Source organism: Grammomys surdaster, unplaced genomic scaffold (assembly GCF_004785775.1).
Source record: "Grammomys surdaster isolate TR1022 unplaced genomic scaffold, NIH_TR_1.0 126048, whole genome shotgun sequence".
NCBI lineage: Eukaryota > Metazoa > Chordata > Mammalia > Rodentia > Muridae > Grammomys > Grammomys surdaster.
Genome location: NW_021620860.1, coordinates 1,162,139 through 1,187,708, shown reverse-complemented (window position 1 = coordinate 1,187,708; position 25,570 = coordinate 1,162,139). Strand labels below are relative to the sequence as shown.

The 25,570-nt window shown below is 42.5% G+C and overlaps 2 protein-coding genes across 3 annotated transcripts in view; one reads left to right on the top strand and one right to left on the bottom strand.

Moving 5' to 3' along the window:
• Positions 1-11,581, bottom strand: part of Ikzf3 (IKAROS family zinc finger 3) — an 88,319-nt gene extending 76,738 nt beyond the window's left edge. The window contains exon 1 of the mRNA XM_028755194.1: positions 11,470-11,581. Within this exon, the coding sequence (XP_028611027.1) occupies positions 11,470-11,476 (7 nt within the window). The 5' untranslated portion in view covers positions 11,477-11,581. The remainder of the gene's footprint in view (positions 1-11,469) is intronic.
• A 4,921-nt stretch (positions 11,582-16,502) lies between these two features.
• On the top strand, positions 16,503-24,251 carry Zpbp2 (zona pellucida binding protein 2). Of its 2 annotated transcripts, XM_028755129.1 has the most exons (8): positions 16,503-16,728; positions 16,857-16,922; positions 17,915-18,040; positions 19,298-19,459; positions 19,943-20,161; positions 20,935-21,017; positions 23,105-23,285; positions 23,797-24,242. In XM_028755129.1, the coding sequence occupies exons 1-8, from the start codon at positions 16,680-16,682 to the stop codon at positions 23,889-23,891; spliced, it is 981 nt and encodes a 326-aa protein (XP_028610962.1). In that variant the 5' UTR covers positions 16,503-16,679; the 3' UTR covers positions 23,892-24,242. The 2 variants fall into 2 exon arrangements, with proteins under 2 accessions (XP_028610962.1, XP_028610963.1); XM_028755130.1 differs by lacking the exon at positions 19,943-20,161 and having other exon boundaries at positions 23,797-24,251.
• Positions 24,252-25,570: the final 1,319 nt, after the last annotated feature.

The window sequence follows — 25,570 nt, the reverse complement described above, 5'->3', positions numbered from 1 at the left end:
AACCTCCACACTCGTGCACACACACATAAATGAAATGTAACTTTTAAAAAGTCAATTCAACTACACAGAAAAACCTTGTCTTGAAAACAATAAGAACAATAAAATGTCAAGTCTATTGAACCAAAACACCCTCAAATCTGGAACCTCAGGAATGTGATTACAGGAGAAACTTCCCACATTCAGAAAGTAGAATTTCAGGGCCAGAGAGATGGTCCAGCTGTTAAACAGTATTTGGTGCTCTTGCAGAAGATTCTGGTTCAGTTCCTAGCACCCAGGTGGCTGCTTGCAGCCATCTGTAACTCTAGTTCCAGTGGACCCAGCATCCTCCTCTGGCCTCTGCGGGCACCAGGCACACATGCAGAGGGATACAACCATCTTGTGGCAAAACAGAATTCCTATGAGGTCACAGCCCTGTTAAACCATTACCAGTCAACCACAAATAGAAATGTTTGCTGAGACCGCCTGAACTCCAAGATAGCTTGTGTTGCTTGAGCAGACAATTCCAGAGAGGAGAGACTTCCAAGCCGCAGGGAGCTCCCCACAGCTGCAACAACTTCCTCATTCCCAAGCCCTCAGTTACCTCTATGAAAGGTTCCAGGCCAGTTTTCCCTTTGTAGACTCCTCCATTCCTGAGAGAGAGGCTGTCCCTTCCTGTGTGTGCTAATAAAACAGTCTCATCTGTTGAGGTCAGACCCTGGTCTCTTTCCTGATTTTTGTCTCTTTGTTCCACATTCTGGACTCTTCCATACATGCAGGCAAAACACTCATGTACATAAAGTAAAAATGAGTCATTTTTTTAAAAAAATCTAGAAGCTCAAAATTTCTATTATACAATCTTTATTGTATAAGATTGCCAATCATCTAGCAAATGCCTTAAAATTCTCATGATGAGGAATTGGTTGACATATTGTAATTGCCTAGATGTCATCTGTGTGATTCCTAAGGGTCTGTGTGCAGAAGGCTGGTCCTCAGGGTGGTGGGATTGCTATGTAAAAATTGTAGGAGGTAATCTAAGGCCTGTCTAGGAGACAGAATGAATTCTAGTCCAGCCTGGGCAACTTAGTAGGACCCTGTCTCAAAATAAAGAGTAAGCAGAGTGCACATTTACCTACCTAGCATGTGAGAAGGCCTAGATCCAACAACAACAACAAAAAAAGGCTTCCATTATTCATCTTTTTCTTAGTAATGGGAGGTAGGCCACTAAGTTGTCCTTGAACTCATGACAATCCTCTTGCTTTAGATTCTCAAGTACTGGAGTACAGATATGAGCTACCATGCTCTGAGCAAGTTTCAAAATGATTACTTAAGCCAAATGTATTGGTGCATACACAAAGTCTCAGTACTCAGGAGCAGGAGAAATGAGAGAGGGCCAGCCTGGTCTACACAAACAGTTCCAGAATTGCAAGGGTTACTTAGTAAGAATTGTCTAAATAAGTAAATATGGCAGTTAAGATCACTCACTACTCTTCCAGAGGGCCCAGGTTCAATTCCCAGTACGCACTTGGGAGCTCACAACTGTCTGTAACTCCAGTTCCATGGGATCTGACAGTCTCACACAGACACAGCTCACACAGACATGTGGGCAAACACCAATATACATTTTAAAAACTAGATGAACTCTAAACATAAGATAAAAATCAGCATTTAGCTGGGCAGTGGTGGCACACGCCTTTAATCCCAGCACTTGGGAGGCAGAGACAGGCGGATTTCTGAGTTCGAGGCCAGCCTGGTCTACAGAGTGAGTTCCAGGATAGCCAGGGCTACATAGAGAAACCCTGCCTCAAAAAACCAAAAAAAAAAAAAAAAAAAAAAAAAAATCAGCATTTAAAAAACAACATGCTGGGCTGGTGAGATGGCTCAGCGGTTAAGAGCACTGACTCCTTTTCTGGAGGTCATGAGTTCAAATCCCAGCAACCACATGGTGGCTCACAACCATCTGTAATGAGATCTGACGCCCTCTTATGGGGTGTCTGAAGACAGCTACAGTGTAAATAATCATATAAATAAATAATAATATAAAGAAAAAACCAAAATGACATGCTAAGTCTATGCATAGCAATAAACCCTCCATTGGCCAAAACACATGATAGGGAAGTGGTGATGGGTTTTGCTGATGTTAGTTGGACCAAGAGCAATACAGGATTTCCATGTGCACAGGATTTTCCAGGGATCGGGGTGAAGGTCCTGACTCAGTCTGCCTAGTCCATGATTCTGCACTTACAACAATTCCCAGTGACACACTCAGTGAGGGTGCTCTTGGTCTGTGTGATGGTTAGGACGAGAATGGTCGCCATAGGTTCACGTTTGAGTACTTGGGCCCCAGTTCGTGGAACTGTTTGAGAAGGATTAAGAGGTGTGCCCCTGTTGTGAAAGGTGTGTCACTGGGGGTGGGCTTTGGGATTTCAAAAAACCCCACCACTCTTAGCGCCCTCTCTTTCCGCCTGCGGCTGGGACCAAGGCGTGAGCTCTTGTTCCCAGGTGTCCCCCTCTCAGCCATCATAGGCTCTAACCCTCTGAAACTATAAATTGCTCTCTTTTTTAACTTTCCTTGGTCATGGTATTTTATTGCAACAACAGAAGAATAGCTAAAGGCAGCCTACAACCAAGACTATCAGCAAGGCTCAGAAGAGTCTTGTAAAGCAATTTTGGATTAACCCAACACTACAACACTAGAACACTAGCAGGGCTGAGTCTGGGTCTTTTTTTTTTTTTTTGAGGCAGGGTTTTTCTGTGTAGCTCTGAAATTCACCCTGTAGACCAGGCTGGCCTTGAACTCAGAGATCCACCTCTGCCTCCCAAGTTCTGGAAGCCAAGGCATATGCCACCCTCTGGCTTCTGTGTCTATTTTTAAGTACATTGATTTCATATATATTATCTTTACACTGGCTGGCTGGTCTCTCATGATATAATAAACTATTTATCTGAAAGTAATTTCCCCCTTTTGGTCAATCATTACTCTCAAATGATTAGCGTCCCCCTTCAGAAAAATATGTGTGTATCTTTTTTATCGTCATGGTTAAGTATTGACAATAAAACTGACAGATAAGTTTCCTTAAAAAAAAAAAAAGTCCCGACTAATATAAGCTAATAATAAATTAATGCATGATCTGTATTTCAAAATGTAAGTCCACCAGCACCATTATTCAAGAAACCAGAGTGTTAAGACAACGGATATATCTGTAGAATTGCTTCTATAAGGGACACTTCCATACAGAAGGATACAGGCACACTGATAATGGTAAAAAGTATTTGTTGTGAGCTGACCACAAAAAGCATCCTCTCCCAATGAACATGGCACTTAGAATCCTAGACAAATCAGACTGTACCCTAACCAAGCAAAACCACTTTATTCTTAAACATAAAACAGGGTGAGAATCTAGAGGTGATTAGACTTTGACCTAAGGAAGCAAATCCTGGAATGAGCAGTGGCTTCTTCACAGAGAGAGCACACTGGAGAGGAACCCTGATGGATGGATGAGGGCCTGCACCAGAGCCGCTGTTAACAGCTTTGGGAAAACAAGGAAAGTTGGTCTGGGTGTGAGAGAGATGGGTGTGGGGGCATGTGTTTATTTTGGACTTGCTGAGTTGGAAGAAAAGCATTAGAAAAATAGGCAGTAAAAAAAAAAAAAATGTGTGATCTGGGAACACCAGCAGTGCAAAAGGGCGATATTAGATGACAGAAAACACCCCTGGAAAGACACAGGGAAGCTACATTGTAAAGTGTTCTGGGTAGGAGAACCTTCTGTTGCAGGTGGATCATTCTGGCAGCCATCCTCAAAATAGATTAAGGGTAGTAAGTCTAGATACAAGGTTACCAGTAGGAGGGGAAAGCATGTAACATTCTGAAGCAGTACTGTTCCAAATGGACCTCCAGGGTCCTAGGGGGCCACCAGGGATGGTGAACTCTGGCAGAGAGAAACCAGGTCTAATAGGGGTCTCCTCCCCGCCCCCAATCTGGACAACGCATTCACATCTGGGCTTCATCAGCCTCTGTATGGAAAAATAAACACAAGTTGTGTCTCATTTTTGCCTCTAACGCTAATTCTTGGTGAGCTACGCAGTATACAATCTGTAGGTCCTTGGGCACATGCCTATAATCCCAGCATGTGTAAGAAGGGACAGGAGGATCAAATCAGGCCAGCCTGAACTACACAGTGAGAGCCTTGTCAGAAAACGAAGGGCTGGGGAGCAGTTAACAGCTCTTGCCGCTCTCCCAGTGGGTCTGTCTTTGGTTCTCAGAGCCTACATTCATAACTCTAATTTCAGGGGATCTGAAGCCTCATAAAAATCTAAAGGCAGGTATGGCGGCACACCCCTGTAACTCCTACAGTTTGGGGGCAGAAGCAGAAAGACAAGGAGTTTAAGACCAACTAGTCACATAGCAGGTTTAAAGTAGCCTGGACTTTATGAGACCTTGTCTCAAAGCAAAACAAGCACAACAAACTATAAGAATTTTAATGAATTATATATCAGTTATTATTTGTCCAATTTTATCCCTTATACATCTATCATATGTTAATTGTGTAGCTGTTTTATTTAGAGGTAACCAGGACACATTAGGTCACCGGTGTTTGTAGCAGCCATTTGTGAAGTCCTTTGAGATACACAAATTCCTTCCCGTGAGCTGCACATGCCATACTGTTGGCTTGGCGTACTCAGAAACTGTGTTCTTGATTGTGTATTCTGGGCTCCTAGCCCTTTTAATTCAAATTTGAGAAGTAAGATTTATTCCACTTAAATCATCACGTCTATAAATCATAACACTTAACAAATTATCATGTCTTATGTTTTATATGTATCATAATTTACAAAGCGTCAAAGCAACTGGCTAGATTTTCAAATGCAAAGATTCATATTTTAAGGATTTATTTTTTTATTATTTGTATGTGTGCCCTTGCACTTGAGTGCACATGCATGCAGGTGCCAGTGGGGCCCAGAAGTGGGTGTTGGAGTCTTGGAGCTTGACTAGAGGGGTCTGTGAGTGCTGGGAATGAAACTCTGGTCCCCTCAGGAACAAAAAGCACCCTTAACCAATGAGCCATCTCCCCAGCCTTGAAGGGTTGATTTTTTAAAAATATGTATTGAATTCTTATCAGCTTCCTGACTTCATTTCTAGAATGTATGAAAATGCTAAAATGTTATCCTAATCTCCTCATCTACTCACAGATACATTCTCATTTATTCAGAGACATTATTTTAATAATAGCTAACAGCCTGAAGATAGAGCTGATTGGCAGAGTGCTTGCCTAGGATGCATGAAGCCCTGAATTCTGTCCCAGGACCAAATAAACCTAGCATGCATACTTATAATTTCCGGAGAAAAACCATTGACAAGTCAGTAGGATCCAGAGTTCAAGGCCATCTTCATTTCCACAGACAGTTCAAGGCAAGCATAGCAGACATGAGAGCCTATCTCAAGGAAAGAGAGAAAAGGAGAGGGAGGGGAGAGAGGGGGAGGAGGAGGGAAGGTGCTGGAGAGAGAGGTCAAGAGCCCTGGCTTTTATTCCAGAGGACCTGGGTTCAATTCCCATCATCATGGTTACACACAGCCATCTTCTGGCCTTTGCAAGCACCAGTCATACCTGTGGTGAAGACATAGATGCAGGGAAAACACTCACACACATAAATAAATAATGGCATGCAGATGTGTGTTTGTTAGCACTGTATAAAACACCCCTGTCCTGATGTCACTTCACACCATGGGTCCTTAAGCTGTAGGCCACAGAACTCAGTGTGGGGGATCCCTAACTTGGTAACAACAAAACAGTTCTGAATGTAATGACCACAAATTAAGTCACAATGGAACTGTAATGAATCCTCGGGGTTTGTGGCAGGACTCAGCCATGTCCCATCATGCAACCTCAAGGTAGCCTTGGTTCTAAACATGCATGGCATTGTGTATACCGTCAACCCACAAAGGCCAGTCAACATTGTCTGAAATGCCCTGGGTCAAACCAGAGTCTACTGAAAACCATGAACTGCAGAAGCAAGGTGGGGTTTGTTTGTTTCATTTGAGTGAGGATTCTAGGAGAAGAAACCCTCTTCCTGGAACTCACTCTTTAGACCAGGCTGGCCTCAAAAAGATCTGCCTCCCGAGTGCTGGATTTAAGTGTGTGCCTGGCTTCTGCTTTTTAAAACTATGTACAGTTTTCTCCTTTTATGGGACTATAATGGTTTAATTATAAAATAAACCAAAAATGAAGACTGCTAATATTTGCCACCCACCATTCCTCACCGTGTAAGTGATAAGTTGGTGTATCTTTGAATCAGACTGGATTAGAATAGATGGCTTTTTAAATTGCTATTGGCTGGTTCAGCAATTAAGAGCACTTTCACAGAGGGCACAGGCTCATTGGTCCTCAGCACCCACATAAGGTGATTTACAACCTCCTGCAACTCCAGCTCCAGTGGCTCTCCTGCCCTCTACTGGCCTCCACAGGCACTACACTCACCTACACATAAACACATCCATATAATAAAAAATAAAAATAAGTTATAAAGTTGCTGTTTGAGTTGCTGAATTCAACCATTAAGCGAATATTGGCTTGAGATTAGATAATAATTTCTGAAATGGCTCTAAACATACATTGGCCATTTTGTTCTACGTGTTTATATGAAGCACTGTTTTCAGTATTAATAACTATTAAAAAAAAATCAATCAAGTCCAGAAAACATTGACAATACTCTGTCCTGCCATTAAATATTTGACCAAGATTTAAATCTTCTATAAAAATAATCACGTTCATTTCATTAATATAAAATTTTTAACATTGTCTTAAATGATAAAATTATATGTATAGTTATTTTAAAATAAATTAATTTGTGATGTATTACCATCTGGTGTCTGATTTGCGTGCCTATTTTATATAATTATCTATACATATAATTTACCAGACGAAAAGGGGTTTTGAGTGGGCAAAGCTCAAGAAATGCAGGCTTGCTCGGGCTGTGAAGTTTCTCCCTCCTGGCTCCCTTGACCCTACTGCACATAACTGATTTAGGCAAATGCTTCTTGCAAACTATTGGTCCATGTCCTTCTCAAAGTTTGACTGCTAGAGCCTAACATCCACAGTGCCAAGATGGAGTTAGGAAGCTGTGTGTGACAAAGAAAGTTACATAGCTCTGGGAAACAAGAGCTTAATGTAAGTCAGCCATAATTGCCACAGAACTCACTGCTACATGGTTGGAGCAGAGAACCAACTCCCACACTCTGACCTTTACATGTGTGCTGGGCATGTGTGCGCCCCCTCCCCACACACAACTAAATGTAATAGAAATTTTAGATAAACATAATAAAAAGCTATTTTTAGCACTGCTTTCTTCGCTAAATGCAATAAACTCAGAAAGACTTCTACAAATCAGGCACTGGGCATACAAAAGTAAAACTTAAGGGATGGGAAGATAGCAAGAGGACCTGAACTTGGGTCCCCAGCACACACATAAGAAGCCATGTGTGGCAGTGTGTGCCAGCAATCCCAGCTGTGTGGAAGCAGAGACAGAGGACTTTTGGGACTTCCTGACCAGCTACTCCAGCTGAATGAGTGTGAGCTTCAGATCCAGTTAAGAACACCCTGCTTCAAAAATAAGGTGAAGAGTCACAGGGGAGAACACCTGCCACCAGCCTCTGCCTCCATATACAAGCACACACGGGTTCACACGCATGCACAGAACACTCACACAAGCACAAAAATAAACAAGTAAGTAATTAAAAATAGTCGCTCACTGAGTGTAGTAGCCACCTGCAATCCCAGAACCCAAGAGGCTGAAGCAGGAGGATCACGTATTTGAGACTAGCTTAAGTCATACCATGAGACTGTCTTTTAACAACAACACATAAAGCCCATGGAAAGGATAAAGCAATCCACAACTTTCATATACCACAGTAGAAGTACCTACAGAGAGGGGAAGGCTTTGGCAAAAGTGGAGGGGAGTGTAGCACTGGTTGGGGGTGAGAACCAGAAGGCAGAAGGGAGACATCAAGGTTAGCCATAGTGTTCTTGGTGATGGAGCTTGAGTAGGTAAGGGTGGGGCAAGGCGTGTTAGGAAAGGTGTGGAAGTGTGAAACACACTCTTCAGTTATAGAAAGTACAAACAGAATTTTTTAAACATTACATTCTACCAGAAGCCCATGACAAATGACTACCACAAATTCCATGAGCTGAACTAAACAACAGAAGCCAGCCTCTAGGAGAAGACAACATAATGAGGGACTATTTCATGCAGAGGCATCCATTTCTGTGCTGTTGAAAATCTCCCATGAGAATGAAAGATAGAATAGATACCCAGTCGTCTATAGGATGACCCGGGGCACTGAGATCATTCCCTCTTATGCACCTTGTATATTTGAGATGGGAGAGATGTCTCCACAGTTAAGAACTCAAGCTGTCATTGCAGGGGACCTTGGTTCTGTTCCAAGCACACTCTTGGTGGTACACAACCACCTGTAACTCCAATTCCATGGGACCCTATACTCTCTTCTGACCTCCGTGAGCACTGTGGGCACTGAGTATGCATATGGTACATATACGTATACATACATGTACATATACACATGTGGTACATATACATACATGCAGGGAAAATATGCATACAGATTAAATACAATAAATAATTTATTAAAAAGATACACCTTAAAAGATCTTTCCATATGGTTAATGTAAAGACTTTATGATAGTGAGAGACCCATTGGGAAGTCATCCTTGTGAATCACCTGCTCTCTGAACCACTCCAGATAAAAGAATTGCTGCAGTATGGACATATGTCACAGAGGCACGCAGCACTGGTGGTCACATGTCACACAGCCATGCAGCATGGGTAGTCACATGTCACAGAGCCACGCAGCATTGGTGGTCACATGTCACAGAGCCACGCAGCATTGGTGGTCACATGTCACAGAGCCACGCAGCACTGGTGGTCCCTAGCCTTGGGTACACATACCTCAAGTCCCTGACTGTGGGGAGGTAAATGTTATCAGTTTTAATTTGGTAAACTAACTCTTCAGTTTTACATGAAGGATTACTTTTTACTGAAAAGATATGGCCTTTTTTAAAAAGGTAGAGCCTAAGATATATATTTTAAAGGCTTATTTTATCTGACATCTTCACACAGAGAAAGTTTCCCCCCAAAAAAAATCTGTTGATGATTGCAAAGATAAATGGATGAAAAGGTGATGTTGTCCACTGAAGGAATGACAGTGTGCTCTTCCAATTCACAATAATCGTGGTATATTACTTTGACCACCAAATTAGGCAGAAATAAAGGTATTTTACATAATAAAATATATAAAGCACTTTATGTCATACATTTTTATGACATACATTCTTATATCAGTAAGATGGAGCACTATGATACAGGTCAAATCTCTGTAACACCAAATATCAAAACAGTACAAAGTATCTTATTTTAAATATCAAAACCATGAGTCAACAAGATGTTGTGTGCCCTATAGTCTCATCACTCAGGAAGCTAAAGCAGGAGGATTGCCATGAGCTCAAGGCCAGCCTAGGCTATAGTGGGTTCAAGGCTAACCCTGCATTGTCTCAATAAACAATCAAAATTAGCCAGATTAGTCTAATTAGTCTAGATTATTTTTAGTTATTTTACTATATCAACTATTCTAACCTCAAGGACCTAACATTAAAATGACCAAACTCACATAGTAATCTTTTTTAGTTTATTTTTAGTTAAAGGCTGAATTCGTGTAATTAAATATACTATATAATATCTCTTTGTATATATTTAATCTAGTCATCCAAAGTTATAACTTCTTTAAATCATTAACCTATATTCTATAGACTCTTTTTTCCGGTATAGTCTACAAATGCTGGGTTATACAAGTTTTCATTACTTTTTTCTTTAGGAAGTCTTAATTGGTCTCACTGAAGAGCCTGGTAAGGAGACCCATATCCTAAAATATTCAGTTTAGTGTCTGTATTGCCTCTTGAATAACTAATTAGCTAATAGCATTTACACAGAAATACTCCAGTTGTGGGTTTCTTAATAAATGAAATGGTTAAAACTATGACATGATATTGGAGAACTGACCAGCAACTTCAGGAAAAAAGATTAGTTGTAATAATTAAAGCATGAGCGCTTGTTTTAAAATAAAAAATTCCCATAGTATACACCATGCCAACTTTTTTCCCTGTCTGTTCTTGGATGAGGAAACTTTTACATGTAAAATACTACACTTCATAGATCATTATTTAAATGTCAAAATACTTTGAAGTTATTTTTTTTAACTTTGTCCATTAAAAACATTAGGAGTATACAGATTTATTTTTTCACAAGAGAAAATGTTTGAAGCATCATTCAACAGTGGACATTTAAAAGTTTCTGTTCATTGCATTACCACTTGACATTTTACTGAACAAAAAATGTTTAAATTAGTCAAAGCAGGAAGAAGAGAAGAAGGAGAAGGAGAAAAGGAGAAAAGGAGAAGGAGAAGGAGAAAAGGAGAAGAAGGAGGAGAAAAGGCCGCATCTAGCCAGCACATCACGCACAAGCTGAGAATAAGGGGCAGTGTTCCACTCAATTGCATTATAAAACAAAACCTTTATCATATTTAACTGAGTTCCAAACTAGTTATAGCTTCACATACACTAGAACTAAATAAAGATGCCAAAAGATCAAGGTTCATATTTTAAAAGAGATTGATTCTTCAACCATCACGAAGAAAATAACTGTGACATTCATATTTATCAGACAAACACTTTAATTAGGGGTCAGTATCGCTCTCTCTTTTAAACGAATGCAACGCTCAACTTGTGATTTTCTCAAGGCCACCTCTCCTCCCCCAAAGTTGAGCCACATCTTCCATCTTCAGAGTTTTAGAAACACTGGTTGAAAATGTGAAATTGCACTTATCTTAAGGAAGTTCACACTGCGAAGCTTCTGAGAAGCAAAGCTGTAACTTCCGAAATGAACTCAAATGAAATCCTTAACGTGAGCCTTATTTTTGTTTCGGGGTTTTTGGGTTTTTTTTTTTTTAAGTTCATATAGAAGCTTGATTTCCAAGGTAACTAAGTGCAATTGCTAATCATTTTCAAATGTGCCCTTAGCCCCTAAGACAGAATTCACAGAAAAGTCACATTACTAAAAAGTAGCCACAAGTAACTCAGATTAACCTAATTCCTAGGACACTGAGCGTCCTTCCCTTCCCCCGGGAGAAAAAAAAAGATTATTCCATCCCAGGCTTGGTGCCAAACTCAGAGACACCCCAAGTCTGTTCTTCTTTTGCAGATTTAAGGTGATCCATACATATGCCCCGTCTCACAGCCTCCAAGAAATAAAACTGAAGAGAACTTTGCACTTTCCCAAGTTGGGGGAGGGGGTGTCTGAGAGCGGACACGCATTTAAATTAAAAGAAATAAATAGAAGCAAAACCGAGATTCAGAAGGAAGCCGAGCCTCCGAGCGAGCGCACCGCTCCGGCTGCTCAAAGCCCCCAGGGCAGCCGCGCCGAGCTCACCTTCCATGTCGCCGCGGGCCGCGCGGGCTGCAGCTGTCGCTCAGGCTCCGCGGTCGCTCCACGTGCTGCTGCCGTGGGGACCCGCGCGGCTGGCGGGAGATTCCTGGCGCGGGGAGGCCCAGGGATCGCTCGGTCGCGTCGGCGCAGATGCAGGGCGGGAGCCGCGGGCAGCCGGGGAGCGGGGTTACAGCGGCGCTGGCTGGCGGCCGCCTTAAAGCACGCTCGGAGCGCCGCGGGTTCCGCACCCTCAACCCACTTTTGAATGTCAAGCCTGAGGAACCCTGATCGCGTGGAAACAGTGCCTCAGCGACGGTCTCGGGACGTCTACTTGAGAAACACTGGGGATGAGGGCGCTGTCGCAAGGAGAGCGGTGTGGTGTGCGCAAGCCCAACTTCCAGATTTGCCTGACACGGAAGGACCTGGAACTTTTTTATCTAGACTCAGGGATGACAGTCATGAGAACTGTCAGTGAGAATTCACTTCGTTGAGTTATTTATGGAGTTTCTCCCCATTCCCTGCCCTTCGGTTGTTCACTCCAGTTGAGGTGAGGTGGCCCACCACTATGATCCCAGCACTTGAGAGGCTGAGGCAGGAGGATTGCCATCAATACCAGGCCAGCCTCAGACTACAGTAGGAGCCATTTCTCAGAAAACAAACTTTAAAAAGTCCTTGGTTCAGATTTATAGATAGTTCAAAAATACGTTGGCATTTACGGCTCTCCAACTTTTTAACTTGAGGGGACAATTCTTTCATTTTGCTGTCCTTTCTGAGAACTGGTTGATTTGCCAGCACTCAAAAAAAGACAGCAGTACGTATGTATGTGTGTTCATTTCCTACGAATCTTCTTTCTTCTAAATAGGACACTTTACAAAAATCCACGTATGATGTGTCAGAAGAGTAGATAGTAGAGCTGTGGGGTGGAAGGACTAAATCAAGGGAAGGTGTTGGTTCACAGAGGCATACCAATCAACATCCTTTCCCATCATCTACGCTTTATAGAGGAAAACACTTGACGGTAGGGAGGGGAAAGGGGAAGTGAAGGCAAAACAGTTTTTCAAAACACAGCAGTTCATCACACCGAAGTCCTAAGAGACAGGGCTCAGATGGGCACTTGTAACGGTGCCAACGGTGTTGAAGGAGTGATCCCACTTCGATCGTCTTGTTAGTTATACAAATATATTTGAAGCCAGGTACGGAGAGATGCAACAACACCTTTGATCCCATCACTGGGGAGGCAGAGGCAAGGGAATCTCCATGAGTTTGAAGTCTTCCTGATCTACACATTGAGTTCCAGGACAGCCAGGGCTTTATTATAGAGAGACTCTGTCTCAAAAAGACCAATAGACACCTGCGCGCGTGTGTGTGTGTGCGCGCGCGCGCGTGCACACACACACACACACACACACACACACGAGATGTAAGGTTGAGAACTGTACATCAGTCATCCATATCTGAAGAAAATCATACTCCTGAGCTCAGCAAGCACACTGAAATTTTATGAACCTAAGTTCACATTAACTAGTGCCTTGGTGCAGAGGCAGTCTGTGAACTCTCTATACTCTGTTTGTGTGCACATGCATATATAACAGAGTGCCTCCCACTGTCTTTGAGATCACAGAGCCATAGCAGCATCTCCACTGACATGAGTTAGAGTTCTGCAGGACAACACGGAGTTCAGAGATGTACAAAGGTTTAATAAACACTAAGGTTTAATTTTAGTACTGAAAGGGGAAATTTGTTGTTTGTGAGTTTCTAAAAGCAAAAATAGCACATCAAAAGTAGCAGAAGAGGAACTGTAAACTTTCACGGGAATGATAAGGATGAATAGTTAATTGGCTGTTTAAAAGACAGAGAGAAACGTGGGGTTTTTCTGTTACAATGTTCTCTATATGTAACAGTAAACTGTTACCATGCGGTTCGCTGCTGCCTACTCCAGACTCTCCAGATACTCGAAGGGACAAACTAAAAGCAGAGGGGTACAACAATTTATGTAGCAATTCTACCCTCAAGTGGGTGGAGCACAAATCTCTCTTCTTTAAGTGCAGGGTACATATAGTAGCATCCTTCCAAACAGTACAGTATAGAGGGTGGGGGGTAACCTTATATGGAGAAACCTGATAAACACTCCTTTAGCCAGGTGAACACACTTAACATAAAAAAAAACGATAAAACATGATGTTAGTATGTATCCGTGATAGAATGTATTGGGAAACATCACTTTTCTGCTGCTGTGCTTACAAAACTCTACAATTCTATGCAGTGATGAGAAAAACCATCAAGCAAAGTCCAAGAGAGGCTTTCCACAAAATACTTGATTATTTAAGGCTGAGTCAGGATCATCAAAGCAGTCATTAACTGTCAAAGTCAACAACAACTGGAAGGAAAAGAAGGACAAGAGAAGAAAGAGAACAAGAGAAGTCCCAGAAACTGTCAACAGCCCAGAAGAGTCTAAGGAGACAGCACAACTAAATGTGGTACAAAAGCCTGATGTGACTCTGGTGCAGATAAACTCAGGAAATATAAAAATATGAACTTTAACAATGTTGTATTATGCCAGGCATAGAAGTGCACATCTTTAATCCCAGCACTTGGGAGGCAGAGGCAGGAGGATCTCTGGGTTTCAGGATAATGTGGTCTATAAGGCAAGTTCCAGGACAACCAGGGCTATGCAGAGAGATTCCTCTTGATAAAAAGAAAGGAAAAGAAGAAAAGGAAGAAAGGAAAAGAAAAGAAAGGAAAAGAAAAGGATTGCTCAAGTGCACATCTGTGCCAAGCATCAATATGTAATATTCCATGTTGGAATAGTGCCTTGTGATATCAGCATTATTAATCTGTCTTGTGTAAAACTCTCTCTCATATACTGAACTACAGACATAAATCAGTCAAAATGAGTTGTCAAGAAATAAAGAAAATCAATATAGATTTCATAGTGTACCCAGCTCATGTAGCTTTTCCATAGAGCTATATGACAAGATTTGTCTGGGCTGTTGGACATGATGCCACATGCCTTTAATTCCAGTAGATTCCAGGCAGAGCAGGCAGATCTCTGTGAGGCCAACCTGGACTCAACAAGTTCCAGGCCAGCCAGAGATACACAGAGAGACCCTGTCATAAAATAAATAAACAAAGCTTACATCAAAAGATTACATGAATACTTCCAAAACACACACTACTATTTTTTTCTTTTCATTTCTTTTCTTTTTGTTTGTTTTGAGACAAGGTTTCTCTATGTAGCCCTGGCTGTCCTAGAATTCTGTCTGTGGACTAGGTTGTCCTAAAACTCAGAGATCTGCCTGCCTCTCTCTGCCTCTCCCTCTGCCTCTCTGCCTCTCTGCCTCTCTGCCTCTCTGCCTGTCTCTCTGCCTCTGCCTTTTGAGTGCTGGAATTCAAGGTATGTGCTACCACTACCGGGCTAAAGGTTTTATTTTTAGTTATGTGTATATGGGAGGGGTGGAGAAAGTAAGCACACGTGAATGCAGGCATCCATGGAGACCAGAAGAGGGCACTGGATCACCTGGAACTAGGTTAAAATGGTGTTGTAAGCTACCCAGCTGGGTAAAACTAGAGCCCTCTGGAAAAGCATATAAACTCTCAACCACTGAGCTATCTCTCCAGCTCAACTATTCTAACACTCTTCTCATAGGAGTTAAAATTTAACACGTAAGTTTATGAGGATCCTGTGCAATAACTGAGAAGTTAGTACTACTTTGTAAATTTGAAAAATGTTTTGATTAAATCTGAAATGAAGTGTCTCAGCGGTTATGAGCACTGGCTGCTCTTCTAAAGGACCCACGTTTGATTCCCAGCATTCAAATGGCTGCTCACAATCCATTTTTACTCCAGTCCCAGAGCCAACTCCCTCTTCTGGCCTCTGTGGGCAGTGCATGCCTGTGGTACACAGACAGAAATGCAAGCAAAACACCCATGCACGTTTTCAACAGTTGAGGCTAACCCATGAGTCTAGACGTAGTAACTGACATGGGGTGGATCTGACTCATTGGATCCCATTTCATGCCTGTGCTATAGAGATAAAATTAACAGTGACTAAAAATGAAATTACTGACAAAGGTTGCTCCTGGACCATCTGAGACAGTCCAAATACTGACTCGGCTCAAAGGAAATAAAACTGAAAACTCCTGATCTCACCCCAAATAACCATTCTGCACCCTATCTGAACCTTGGGCTCTCTCCCTAACCAACCTACTCAAAACCACTACTGAGGGTGGTGTTCTACTGCTAAGAGATAAACACATAGGGCCTTTCATGACACCTAAAATAGTAGTCAAGATGGGACCACACATGATGGGGTTAACGATTCAATTCTGCAAAGGTTCTGGGTTTGGTCCCCAGCACGGGGTTCAGAAGAACTTTGAAAGACTATTTTGAAGCTCCCGGATAGTGACTTATCTCACATCAGCTGAGGAAAAGATCATAGCTGTTGCCTTTCGATGGGGCCCGTTTTCTAAAGCAAAGTTACTTCCGAATAAATTTGCATGAGGGGGTGTCCCTTACATCATCTCACATTCTAAGTTGAAAAATAAAGGTTTAACCTTCCTCCACGTGGGAAGGTCTGAGGGCACCCTTCTGAAGCTCAGAAGGCTTCAAGGTCTTGGTTTTGTGTGCCAAAATAATGCAATTAGGTAAAAACTGGGTGTGACGTTTTGAAAGATCCAGCAACGCTAGCATCACTAGGGGGTTCCCGAGCTGAGCCCTCGCTTTTAAGATATTCTCACAAACTTTTCCCTTCTTTAGATCCCCAAACTATGGCATCTTCGGGCTGCTCGGCGCCACCACCACCGTCCCTGGGATCCACTGTGTTCTCTCATCAGATCCTTTAGCCCTTAGTCTGAGGAAGTCCCGGAAGTTTTGAGTTCACTTCCTTTACTCTTCTCTTCACACCACCAGGCGGACTAATGCTAGGGCGCGTGAGCACCCGAGGCGAGGCGCGAAAGGCTCGGAGGGTGCAGCGCTCCGTAACTGCGCGTGCGCCGGGAGGCGGGGCTCTCCATCCGCGAGCGCTTGCCCCGCCCCTCGTGCCCAGCCAGAACACGCAGGCGCTCTCGGGCACGGCCGCCCCCGTGGTAACCTGGGACCGGTAGGGGAAATGCCCTCGGCGGTTTGCTTCGCTCTGTAGAGGAGCGATGGGGAGGCGTTGGGCCTGGCCTGAGATAGGAGGGCGCCCAGCTGTCGCCGCTAGTGCCTGAGCCGTGATGCTCGCGTGGGCCCTGCTCTCCGCGGTGCTCTGGTCTCTCGCAGGAGGTGGGGCTTGGCCCGCAGGCTCCTCCCCCGTCCCGCCTTCTTCGTCTCCCGCCCCGCCCCGCCCTGCCCTTCCCTGAACCGTGGGTGCTCCAAACACTAATAAGTCAGAGGTTTTCTTTCCTCCGCAGTTGGATCGCAACGTTCTTCCTTATTCAGTAACAAAGGCTTTGTTTACGGAATGGTAGGGCACCCAGGTAATACGTGCCTCTTCTCACGTTCTAACGCAATGTCTGTCCCAAGAGCTGGGGATGCACCCGCTTAGGTTCTTCAAGTAGGGAAAAGGGAGCTAGGCAGGAGGGCTTCTGTGCTCTGCAGTTCGGGAAGTTTGCAACATTGCCCTCAAAGCTAGTCTTGTGTTCCAGTATTCACCACAGATCTACTGCTCTGATACCACGTCTCTCTCTCTCTCAAATACTTCTGCTTTGTAATGGCTGAAGCCACTTAGCGGGATGGACGTCCCTCTGGAACGCTCTTCTCTCCTTCTTGTATTAACCAGCCCAATTCATCCATCAAGTTTCAGCTCCAGTGTTACTACTCTCTGTAGTTTTCCTACACTCAGGAAAAAGTAGTGGTCCAACTTTGAAATAACTTTGGTCTACTACATTGCATTCCGTTTAGAACAGCTCTACATTTAAGGCCTTTCCCTTCCCAACACCACTACTGGCCCGCCAAACTGTACTATAGGCTTTGTCCGATCCTGGCCATGATTGGGCCTTAAAATAAATATCTTGTGAGACCATGTACTATCCAATTGAGTCACTGTAGACCACTGCAGTACACCTTTCTAGTAAGCACCGCACGGGACAACAGGAAGTTTATGTGAAATACCAACCTTTCAGTTTTGCAATAGTTTGTCAGTCAATCTCCCATCCTGTGAGCATTTAATTCCATGATCCCTTCAATAGCTCCTTATTGGAGCCATTTATTAATGTGTACATTAAAAAAACAATCTACATTTTTCTAGACTGCCACAAAATAAAGAAAAATATTACCGACAAAGTACAGTTTAAAGGCTTACTATGGGAAGCAAAAAGGACTTCATTCTAAATGACAACTAGCATCCAACATGTTATGAAGACCTTTTAAGTACTGAAATCCAGAAGAAACTAATTGGTATCGTTGTCTAAGAGTGCGTGTCTTTATTTTACTGTATAATGTAATTATGCAGAATTTTATTTTGTCACAGTAAAAATATATATAAAGTTACATCAGACTAGCCCTGTCCTTATTTGTATGGATATTGATCGTGCTAATAAAGAAACGGTGGACCCCACCTACTTATGGATTGGGCCAAATGGAAGCACATTAGCAGGTAAATAATTTAAATATATTTTGATGGTGTGAACATTGTTTTTTAAAAGCGCTGCCATTATTGAAAAGAACAAATTTAATTTTAAAATTCTGTTCAATGCATTTTTGTATATGTGAGCGTTTTGCCTGCATGCATGCATGTATGTGCACCACAGGCTTGCCCGATGCTCTCAGAGGTCAGAAGAGGATATCTCATACCATGGAACTGGAATTACCACTGGTTGTAAACCACCTTGTTGGTGCTGGGAATTGAACCCAGATCCTCTGCAAGAGCAACAAGTACTCTTAAACACTGGGCAATCTCTCCATCCCCAGTAAATTTAATTTTAACTACAATTAAATTTTCTCAACACTTAGACAAATTATAATTTTTCTTGGCCTGTGACTTAAGCTCTTCCTATGCAAAAACTAAAGCAGATGCAAAAGACCACATAGGCCATGTGAGCACAATGCTCAAAAGGTTGAGGCAGGAGGATTACAAGTTTGAAGGTGGCCTGGATTAACCAGAGAGAGTGCTTTTTGTTACTTTTGTTTCCCAGTGCTTGGGACTGAATCCAGAGTCTCCCTCTCAAGCCGTTTTCCTCTGTGCTGTCAGGCTCCCCTGAGGCAGTTATTTTTGGGCCCTACTTAAAAATTTTCATAAGTATTAAAGTTTACCCATGAATATCCATGTGGGATATTTGATAAGTAATTTGTATGTTAGAATAGTACCTTAGGATATCAGCATTATTAATTTGTCATGTATGTGTGTGCATGTGTATATGTGTGTGTGTGTGTGTGTGTGCAAATCTAAAATATAAATTTAATTATATAAACACACAAATATGTATGGATATATAATTTACTGAATTACTGGTATAAATCAGTCAAAACTAAATGCCAAGAAATAAAGAAAATCAGCATATATTTCACAAGTGTACCCAGCTCATGTAGCTCTTTCATAGAGTAGTATGACAGTTAAGGGTTTCCCCCCCTGAGCTGCTGGACATGGTGCTGCACGCCTTTAATCCCAGCACTCAGAAGGCAGAGGCAGGCAGATCTCTGTGAGTTCAAGGCCAGTCTGATCTACATAGCAAGTTCTAAGCCAGCCAGGACTATGCAATGAGACCCTGTCTTTAAAAAAAAAAATTATTGGGTTCCTAAAATTCAAATAGCCTATTAATTTTGAATTTTTGCATGTATGCTTATAGCCCTGAGTTTACTGAATAATGTTTAAGTTACCTGTTGAATAACCAAGCGATTTCCTCTTTCTGATTAGTGAATAGCCAAATAAATATAACAAACACAGGAGAACTGGTACTGAAGAATTTTATGGAGTCATTATCTGGACGTTACTCATGTACTCTTTCCTATAAGACTATCAAAGCAGAAACCCAAGAAGAAACTACAATAAAGAAGAAATATGACTTTCTGGTCTTCGGTAATAATATATTTATATAAAAATAATATAAGTACATGAGCCATCTTTCCGGTGCCCCAAAAACATCCTTACATTTTAAGATTTATTTTATGATGTGTCTGTGTGTGTGCATGTGTTATGTGCATGTGAGTGCAGGTGCCAGCAGAGGCCAGCAGAGGGCACCTGATGGAGGAGGCTGGGAACCACAGCTCTTAACTGCTGTGCCATCTCTTCAGCCCCAGTGGCTTTTTGACACTATGAACCTACCCGTATCTACATTGTAGCCATTTCTCCTAAGTAGATAGACATTTAATGACAATGACAAGGTTTTTTAAAATATATGTATTGTGTTAACAGACCAATGGAATGTTTTACTAGATAAGTTCAATTTTGAAACTGATTTGCAAGATTAATCATGTTGAATGTTACATGCTTCTGAAAAAAAAAAAAACAGCAGAAATTAATGCAAGACACAACTGTTTTTATTCTCATCTTTCCCTAAAGCCTATCGGGAGCCTGATTATTCTTATCACATGGCTGTGCGTTTTACCACAAATTCTTGTGTAGGAAGATATAATGACCTGCTCTTTAGAGTGCTGAAGAAAATCTTGGATAACTTAATCTCGGATTTGTTGTGCCATGTCATAGAGCCATCATACAAGTGCCATTTTGTTAAAATTCCGGACAGGGACTTCGTGTATGAGCTATTCATAGCCTTTCAAGGTGAAACAATTTTACAATGTTAATTTTATGGCTTTAATTCAAAACCATAATAGATTATAAAATTAATCGCCATGTAAGTATGAGATGTCTCCTACACAGAATAAGTTTGAAGTGTTTGCTAAGCACTAATCTATACTACTAGTGCCTGGTTGTGATTTTAAAGTCAGCCTCCCTTCAAGAAGTTATAATATATTGCTTCTTATTTAAAGTCAATATCATTTTATTGACATAACTTTCAATCATGCAGCTAAGTTTCTGCTTACAATTTCTTATAGAATTTTAGGAACTATTTTTTTTTTGTTTTGTTTTGTTTTTTGGTTTTTTTTTTGTTTTTTTTTTTTTTTTTTGGTTTTTCGAGACAGGGTTTCTCTGTGTAGCCCTGGCTGTCCTGGAACTCACTCTGTAGACCAGGCTGGCCTTGAACTCAGAAATCTGCCTGTCTCTGCCTCCCAAGAGCTGGGATTAAAGGCGTGCGCCATCACCGCCCGGCCGGAACGATGATTTATAGTTTCTGTTTTTGAGGAATTAACGAGGGAGTAACGAGACGCAATATATTCTATTTTGAAGCCTTGTAGTTACTCCTGTTAGCCCCCAGGTGGAGTAAAGACACAGCGCATGTGCTATTCAAACTGTATGCCTCGCTTTACTGTTCTGATGAGGTGGCTGTGTTAAACGGGTGTGTGCTTGCATGCCAACCAAAACATTCGGGCCTCTACTGAAGGGGCTGGCACTTTTTAGAAGTGGGTGTGTACCTCTCATGTTCTCCTCTCCAGTGAATCCTTTCGCACCGGGTTGGAAAAGTATGTGCAACCACTCTGCCGACTGTGAAGACATCACCAATCACAATATCCTTAAGGTGAGCTCCCATGTCAAGGGGAAAGCGCTGGGGACCCACAAAGCTTTTGGTAAATACTTTATCTTATTAATAGCAGTCCAAGGTCATCTTCAGCTACACAGTGGGTTCAAGGCCAGCCTGGGCTACATGAAAACCTATCTCAAAAGAAAAGAGAAATTCTGACCTCCACATGCAAACCGTGGTGTGCATGCACCTACATATGTGTATACACACTATATATATATATATATATATATATATATATATATATATATATATATATATATATAGTTTTTAAGGAATAATTTAAATTTATTTCTTCTAAATTTGTTAAATTATATTTTTGTGTGTGTACATCACACTTACATGTTATAGCACACATGTGAACATTTGAAGACAGCTGGCAGGAATTGGTTCTCTCCTTCCTCTGTGTGGGTTCAGATCCAGTCGTCTGGGTTCTAGGCAGATGCCTTTACCACTGAGCCGTCTTCACCACCCCCAGATGTTTTTATAATGGAGAAACACTTACACATAGAGAGATAAATTTCTTGGCAAACTTTAGGAGTCAGTTCTCTCCTTCCAGTACGTGGATGTCAGGATGGAACTCCGGTCATCAGGCATGGCGGCAAGCACCTTCACCACCTGAGCCATCTCACCGCCTGATTCAGTCTTTTGAATGGAAATTGTTTCTATGTCAGCGTGTGGTTTTTGGTAATGATGCCTCTGGAATATTAGATAGCTCCCAGGCTCCTGTTGTGTATTTCATTTATAGCAGAAAGGTGGGTCCCTGGTTAGTTTGTTTGTTTGGGGGATTTTACACAGGATTTTACACAGGACTTCTCTGTGTAGCTCTGTCCTAGAACTAGGTCTGCAGAGCAGGCTGGCCTCTGCCTCCAGAGTGCTGGGATCGAAGGTGTGAGCCACCGTTGCCAGGCCTCACTTTCTGAATGGTTAAGCAATAGCTTGAAGAAAAACTTCACAATCAAGTTACCACAGGTTAAATCTGTGGTTCTTCCAAAGTAGCATCTATAGAAAATGTGGCAGTTGCTGTCCTACGACGGACTCCAGAGACTGAGGGCACAGTCAGAAAAATGTCTGTCCTCTCCTGTCTCATTCCCGAGTCCATGCCTGTAATGTTTTGTGTGGTTTAGAAGTACCTGGTTAAGTTTAGTCATTATTATAGATTGTCCTAAAACCAGATTCACATAGCCAGTTTGTAATGCTGATTAAAGCCTTGATTTCTATTTTATTTGGCTCTTTTTGATTTTTCATTTCTGTATTCTGTGTATGAGTTTTTGCCTGCATGTGTGTCTGTGTGCTGTATGCATGCCTAGCGCCTGAGGAGGCCAGAATAGAACATATGATCGACCCCCTGGAACTGGAGTTACAGACAGTTGGGAGCTGCCTTGCGGGACCTCTGGAAGAGCAGCCAGTGCCCTTTACAGCTGAGCCACCTCTCCAGCCCCTTGTCTCTTTTTCTGTTGCGGTGGGGGGGTCCATGGGGCTGTGTTTGTGTGCACGCTTGTGCGTATGCAGGTCCATGGGGCTGTGTTGAGGCTGCAGTACAACTCTGGCTGATAAGACTACATTCTGACAAGCAAAGCCCCAGGAATCCTTCCGGCTCCACCTCCCCAGCACTGAGATTACAAGCAAGGAAAGTTTTTGGCCAATTGAGGCATCTGTCCTCCCCCCCAAAACAAGTTTTTTAAAATTATTTTATGTATATGAGTATACGTATGGGCATCAGATCCCATCACAGATGGTTGTGAGCCATCATGTGGTTGCTGGGAATTGAACTCCGGACCTCTGGAAGAGCAGTCAGTGCTCTTAACCGGTGAGCCATCTCTCCAGCCTCAGCTCCCCCACCCCCCAAAACAAGTTTTTGTAACTGTTTCCCTTAGCCACTCCATGTATAAATTAACAATAGTTGGTAAAGCCAAAGGCACTGATTTTAGGATTTCACATAGATTTTCAGGACTTCATCCAATGCCTCTTGCCCCCATAAGCAAGAAATATTTCTGCTGTCATTTACGGCCTGTGATTCATGAGAAGGATTTTGATTATTGAATTTAGCAATCCTAATCTTCTCTGGTACGTCTAAATCTTAGGCAAGAGATCGGTTAGAAGAGTTCTTCCGGAGCCAAGCAGACATTCTGCACCATCACGTCAACAGAACCATCCCAGCCATGCACTTCATCGACCACAGTTTCCAAGTGATACGGATAGACAACTGCCGGCCAGGCTTTGGGAAAAATGAGGCTCTCCACAGCAACTGTGCCAGCTGTTGCGGTAATTATAAAATACAAATACCTAAGTGTCTGTATAGTCCAGAGACGATTAAGCTGAATCTTTTTCATCGATTCTTCCACAGAAAAGAGAAGTAAAAATCTTGAAAGCCCAAAGTTCTATAAATAATCATCCGAATGTATAGCCTTCGCACTGTTCGCTCTTGTATTACAAAACATTTCCATAGTGTTCTGACAGATGATGCCGTTCTGTGGAGGAGAGAAGACTGGGCCTGCCTGGGAAACGGGGCTGGGGGGCAGAGGGGAGAAACTGCAGACAGGCACTTACAAATGAGGCATGGAGAAGTCTCACAAATGCTGATAGAAAGGAAAATACAGTAGTCTAACGCTCTTGTTTTTAAGATTATCACATTACACAGTTTGAGGTAATCTTTACCACCTAGTTGGCTAAGCAGGTGTGGGTAGCCTGTGTAGAAACGGTGAAACTATTTCTATTGTTGATACACGGTGTCCGTAAACTACTGGCTGACAGCCTGTGTTTGTTTCCCTTGTAGTGGTCTGTAGTCCTGGAACGTTCAGTCCCGATGTGGATGTCACCTGTCAGATCTGTGTTTCTGTCCATGTCTATGGAGCTAAAGCTTGCCCATAAACTTCCAGAGCAGAGGTGAAAGCATGGTTGTTTGCCTCTGAAGGTGGGGGCAAAGATCTGCTCATGTCGGAGAGCATCATAGATACCTCCGTAAACTACGATCAGTAAGAGCAAAGCTTTGCAAGTGCGCACTCCAGAATCCACAGCGGAAAGTAGCTGACGTGGAACAAAAAGTAGTTTCTGAGAAGGCATTTAACTCAGTACTTCGGGTGTACGAGGGGAAGTTCAAGTGTTAGTGGATGCTTTAAATGAGTATATTCTGTTTTCTACAAACTGAAACATGCTTTGTACCTGATATTAAGGTCAAAAAGAGTAGCCAAGTATAATATAATAAAACATTTTCTATTTTCCATATATTAATTTGTTTGAAATGGCTTCTATCAAGGCATATATAATACCCCTTTAATTTGTTTCGTAGGTTTATTTTATATGTATGGTTATTTTGCCAGCATGTATGTCTGTGCACCACATGCGTGCTTGGTACCTTCAGAGATCAAAAGAAAGCATTGTATTCTCCCAGAACTGAAGTTAGAGAGGTTGTGAATCTTTATGTAGGAGCTGGGAATTGAACCCAGGTCCTTCGGGAGAACAGCTAGTGTTCTTAACCACTGAGCCATCTCTCCAATAACTATAGTACTTTGGAAATTATTACTAAAGGAGTTACTTTAGTCCCTTTGCTTTTACTTTCTAACAATAGGGTCGTGTTTTAGTATAGGCTTAGATTGACAGAGAGTGAGGCAGGAGATGTACAGTCACTTATGTTCCTCCATGTACACTTGTTACACACACACACATACACACACACACACACACACACACACACACAAGCATCCCCTACTAATTTCACTCTGGTCCATGGTTCACGTTAAGATTTCATTCTGCATGTTACAGGTTTGGACAAATACATACTGACGTGTTCACCATTTGGGTTGAAACCCACCACGGTTCACCTGCTCCTCTCCCCACCCCTCCCTCCATTCTGAGTCTCTGGCAACTCGTCATCTTCTTGTCTTTTCCTAACTGCCATGGTGTTGGGCTCATACAATGCATGGACTCTTCAGACTGGCTTCTCTTCACTCAGAACTATGCATCCTGGGTTCCTTTGTGTCTTTTTATGACGTCATAGCTTATTTTTACTGCCGAGTAATATTCCAGGGTGTAAATAAAACTGCCGTAAACATGAATGTGCAAGTCTGTGTGGACAGAATTCTCAGCTCAGTCTGGCTAACACCGAGGAGCATGGTTGCTGGCTAAGATGGTGACTGTCTAGTTTTATAAGAGACAAACATACTGCCAACCAAAGTAGCTTCCCGTCTCGTGGTCTCGTTCCTTCTCCTCACCAGCATTCGTACTGTGGATCTGGGGGTGAGGACTGACTACTCTAATAGAGGGAGGGGTTCCTTTTTGTCTTTCTCCAAGTCCCCCAGCCATCTGACGATAAGCAGCTTCTCCTGTGGTCACTCGCTCTGTTTGTGCTCCTTAGTTATTCTGTGGAGTCCAGATTTTTTTTCCTTTTTTTTTTTTTTTTTTTTTTGGTTTTTCGAGACAGGGTTTCTCTGTGCAGCCCTGGCTGTCCTGGAACTCACTCTGTAGACCAGGCTGGCCTCGAACTCAGAAATCCGCCTGCCTCTGCCTCCCAAGTGCTGGGATTAAAGGCGTGCGCAACCACTGCCCGGCTT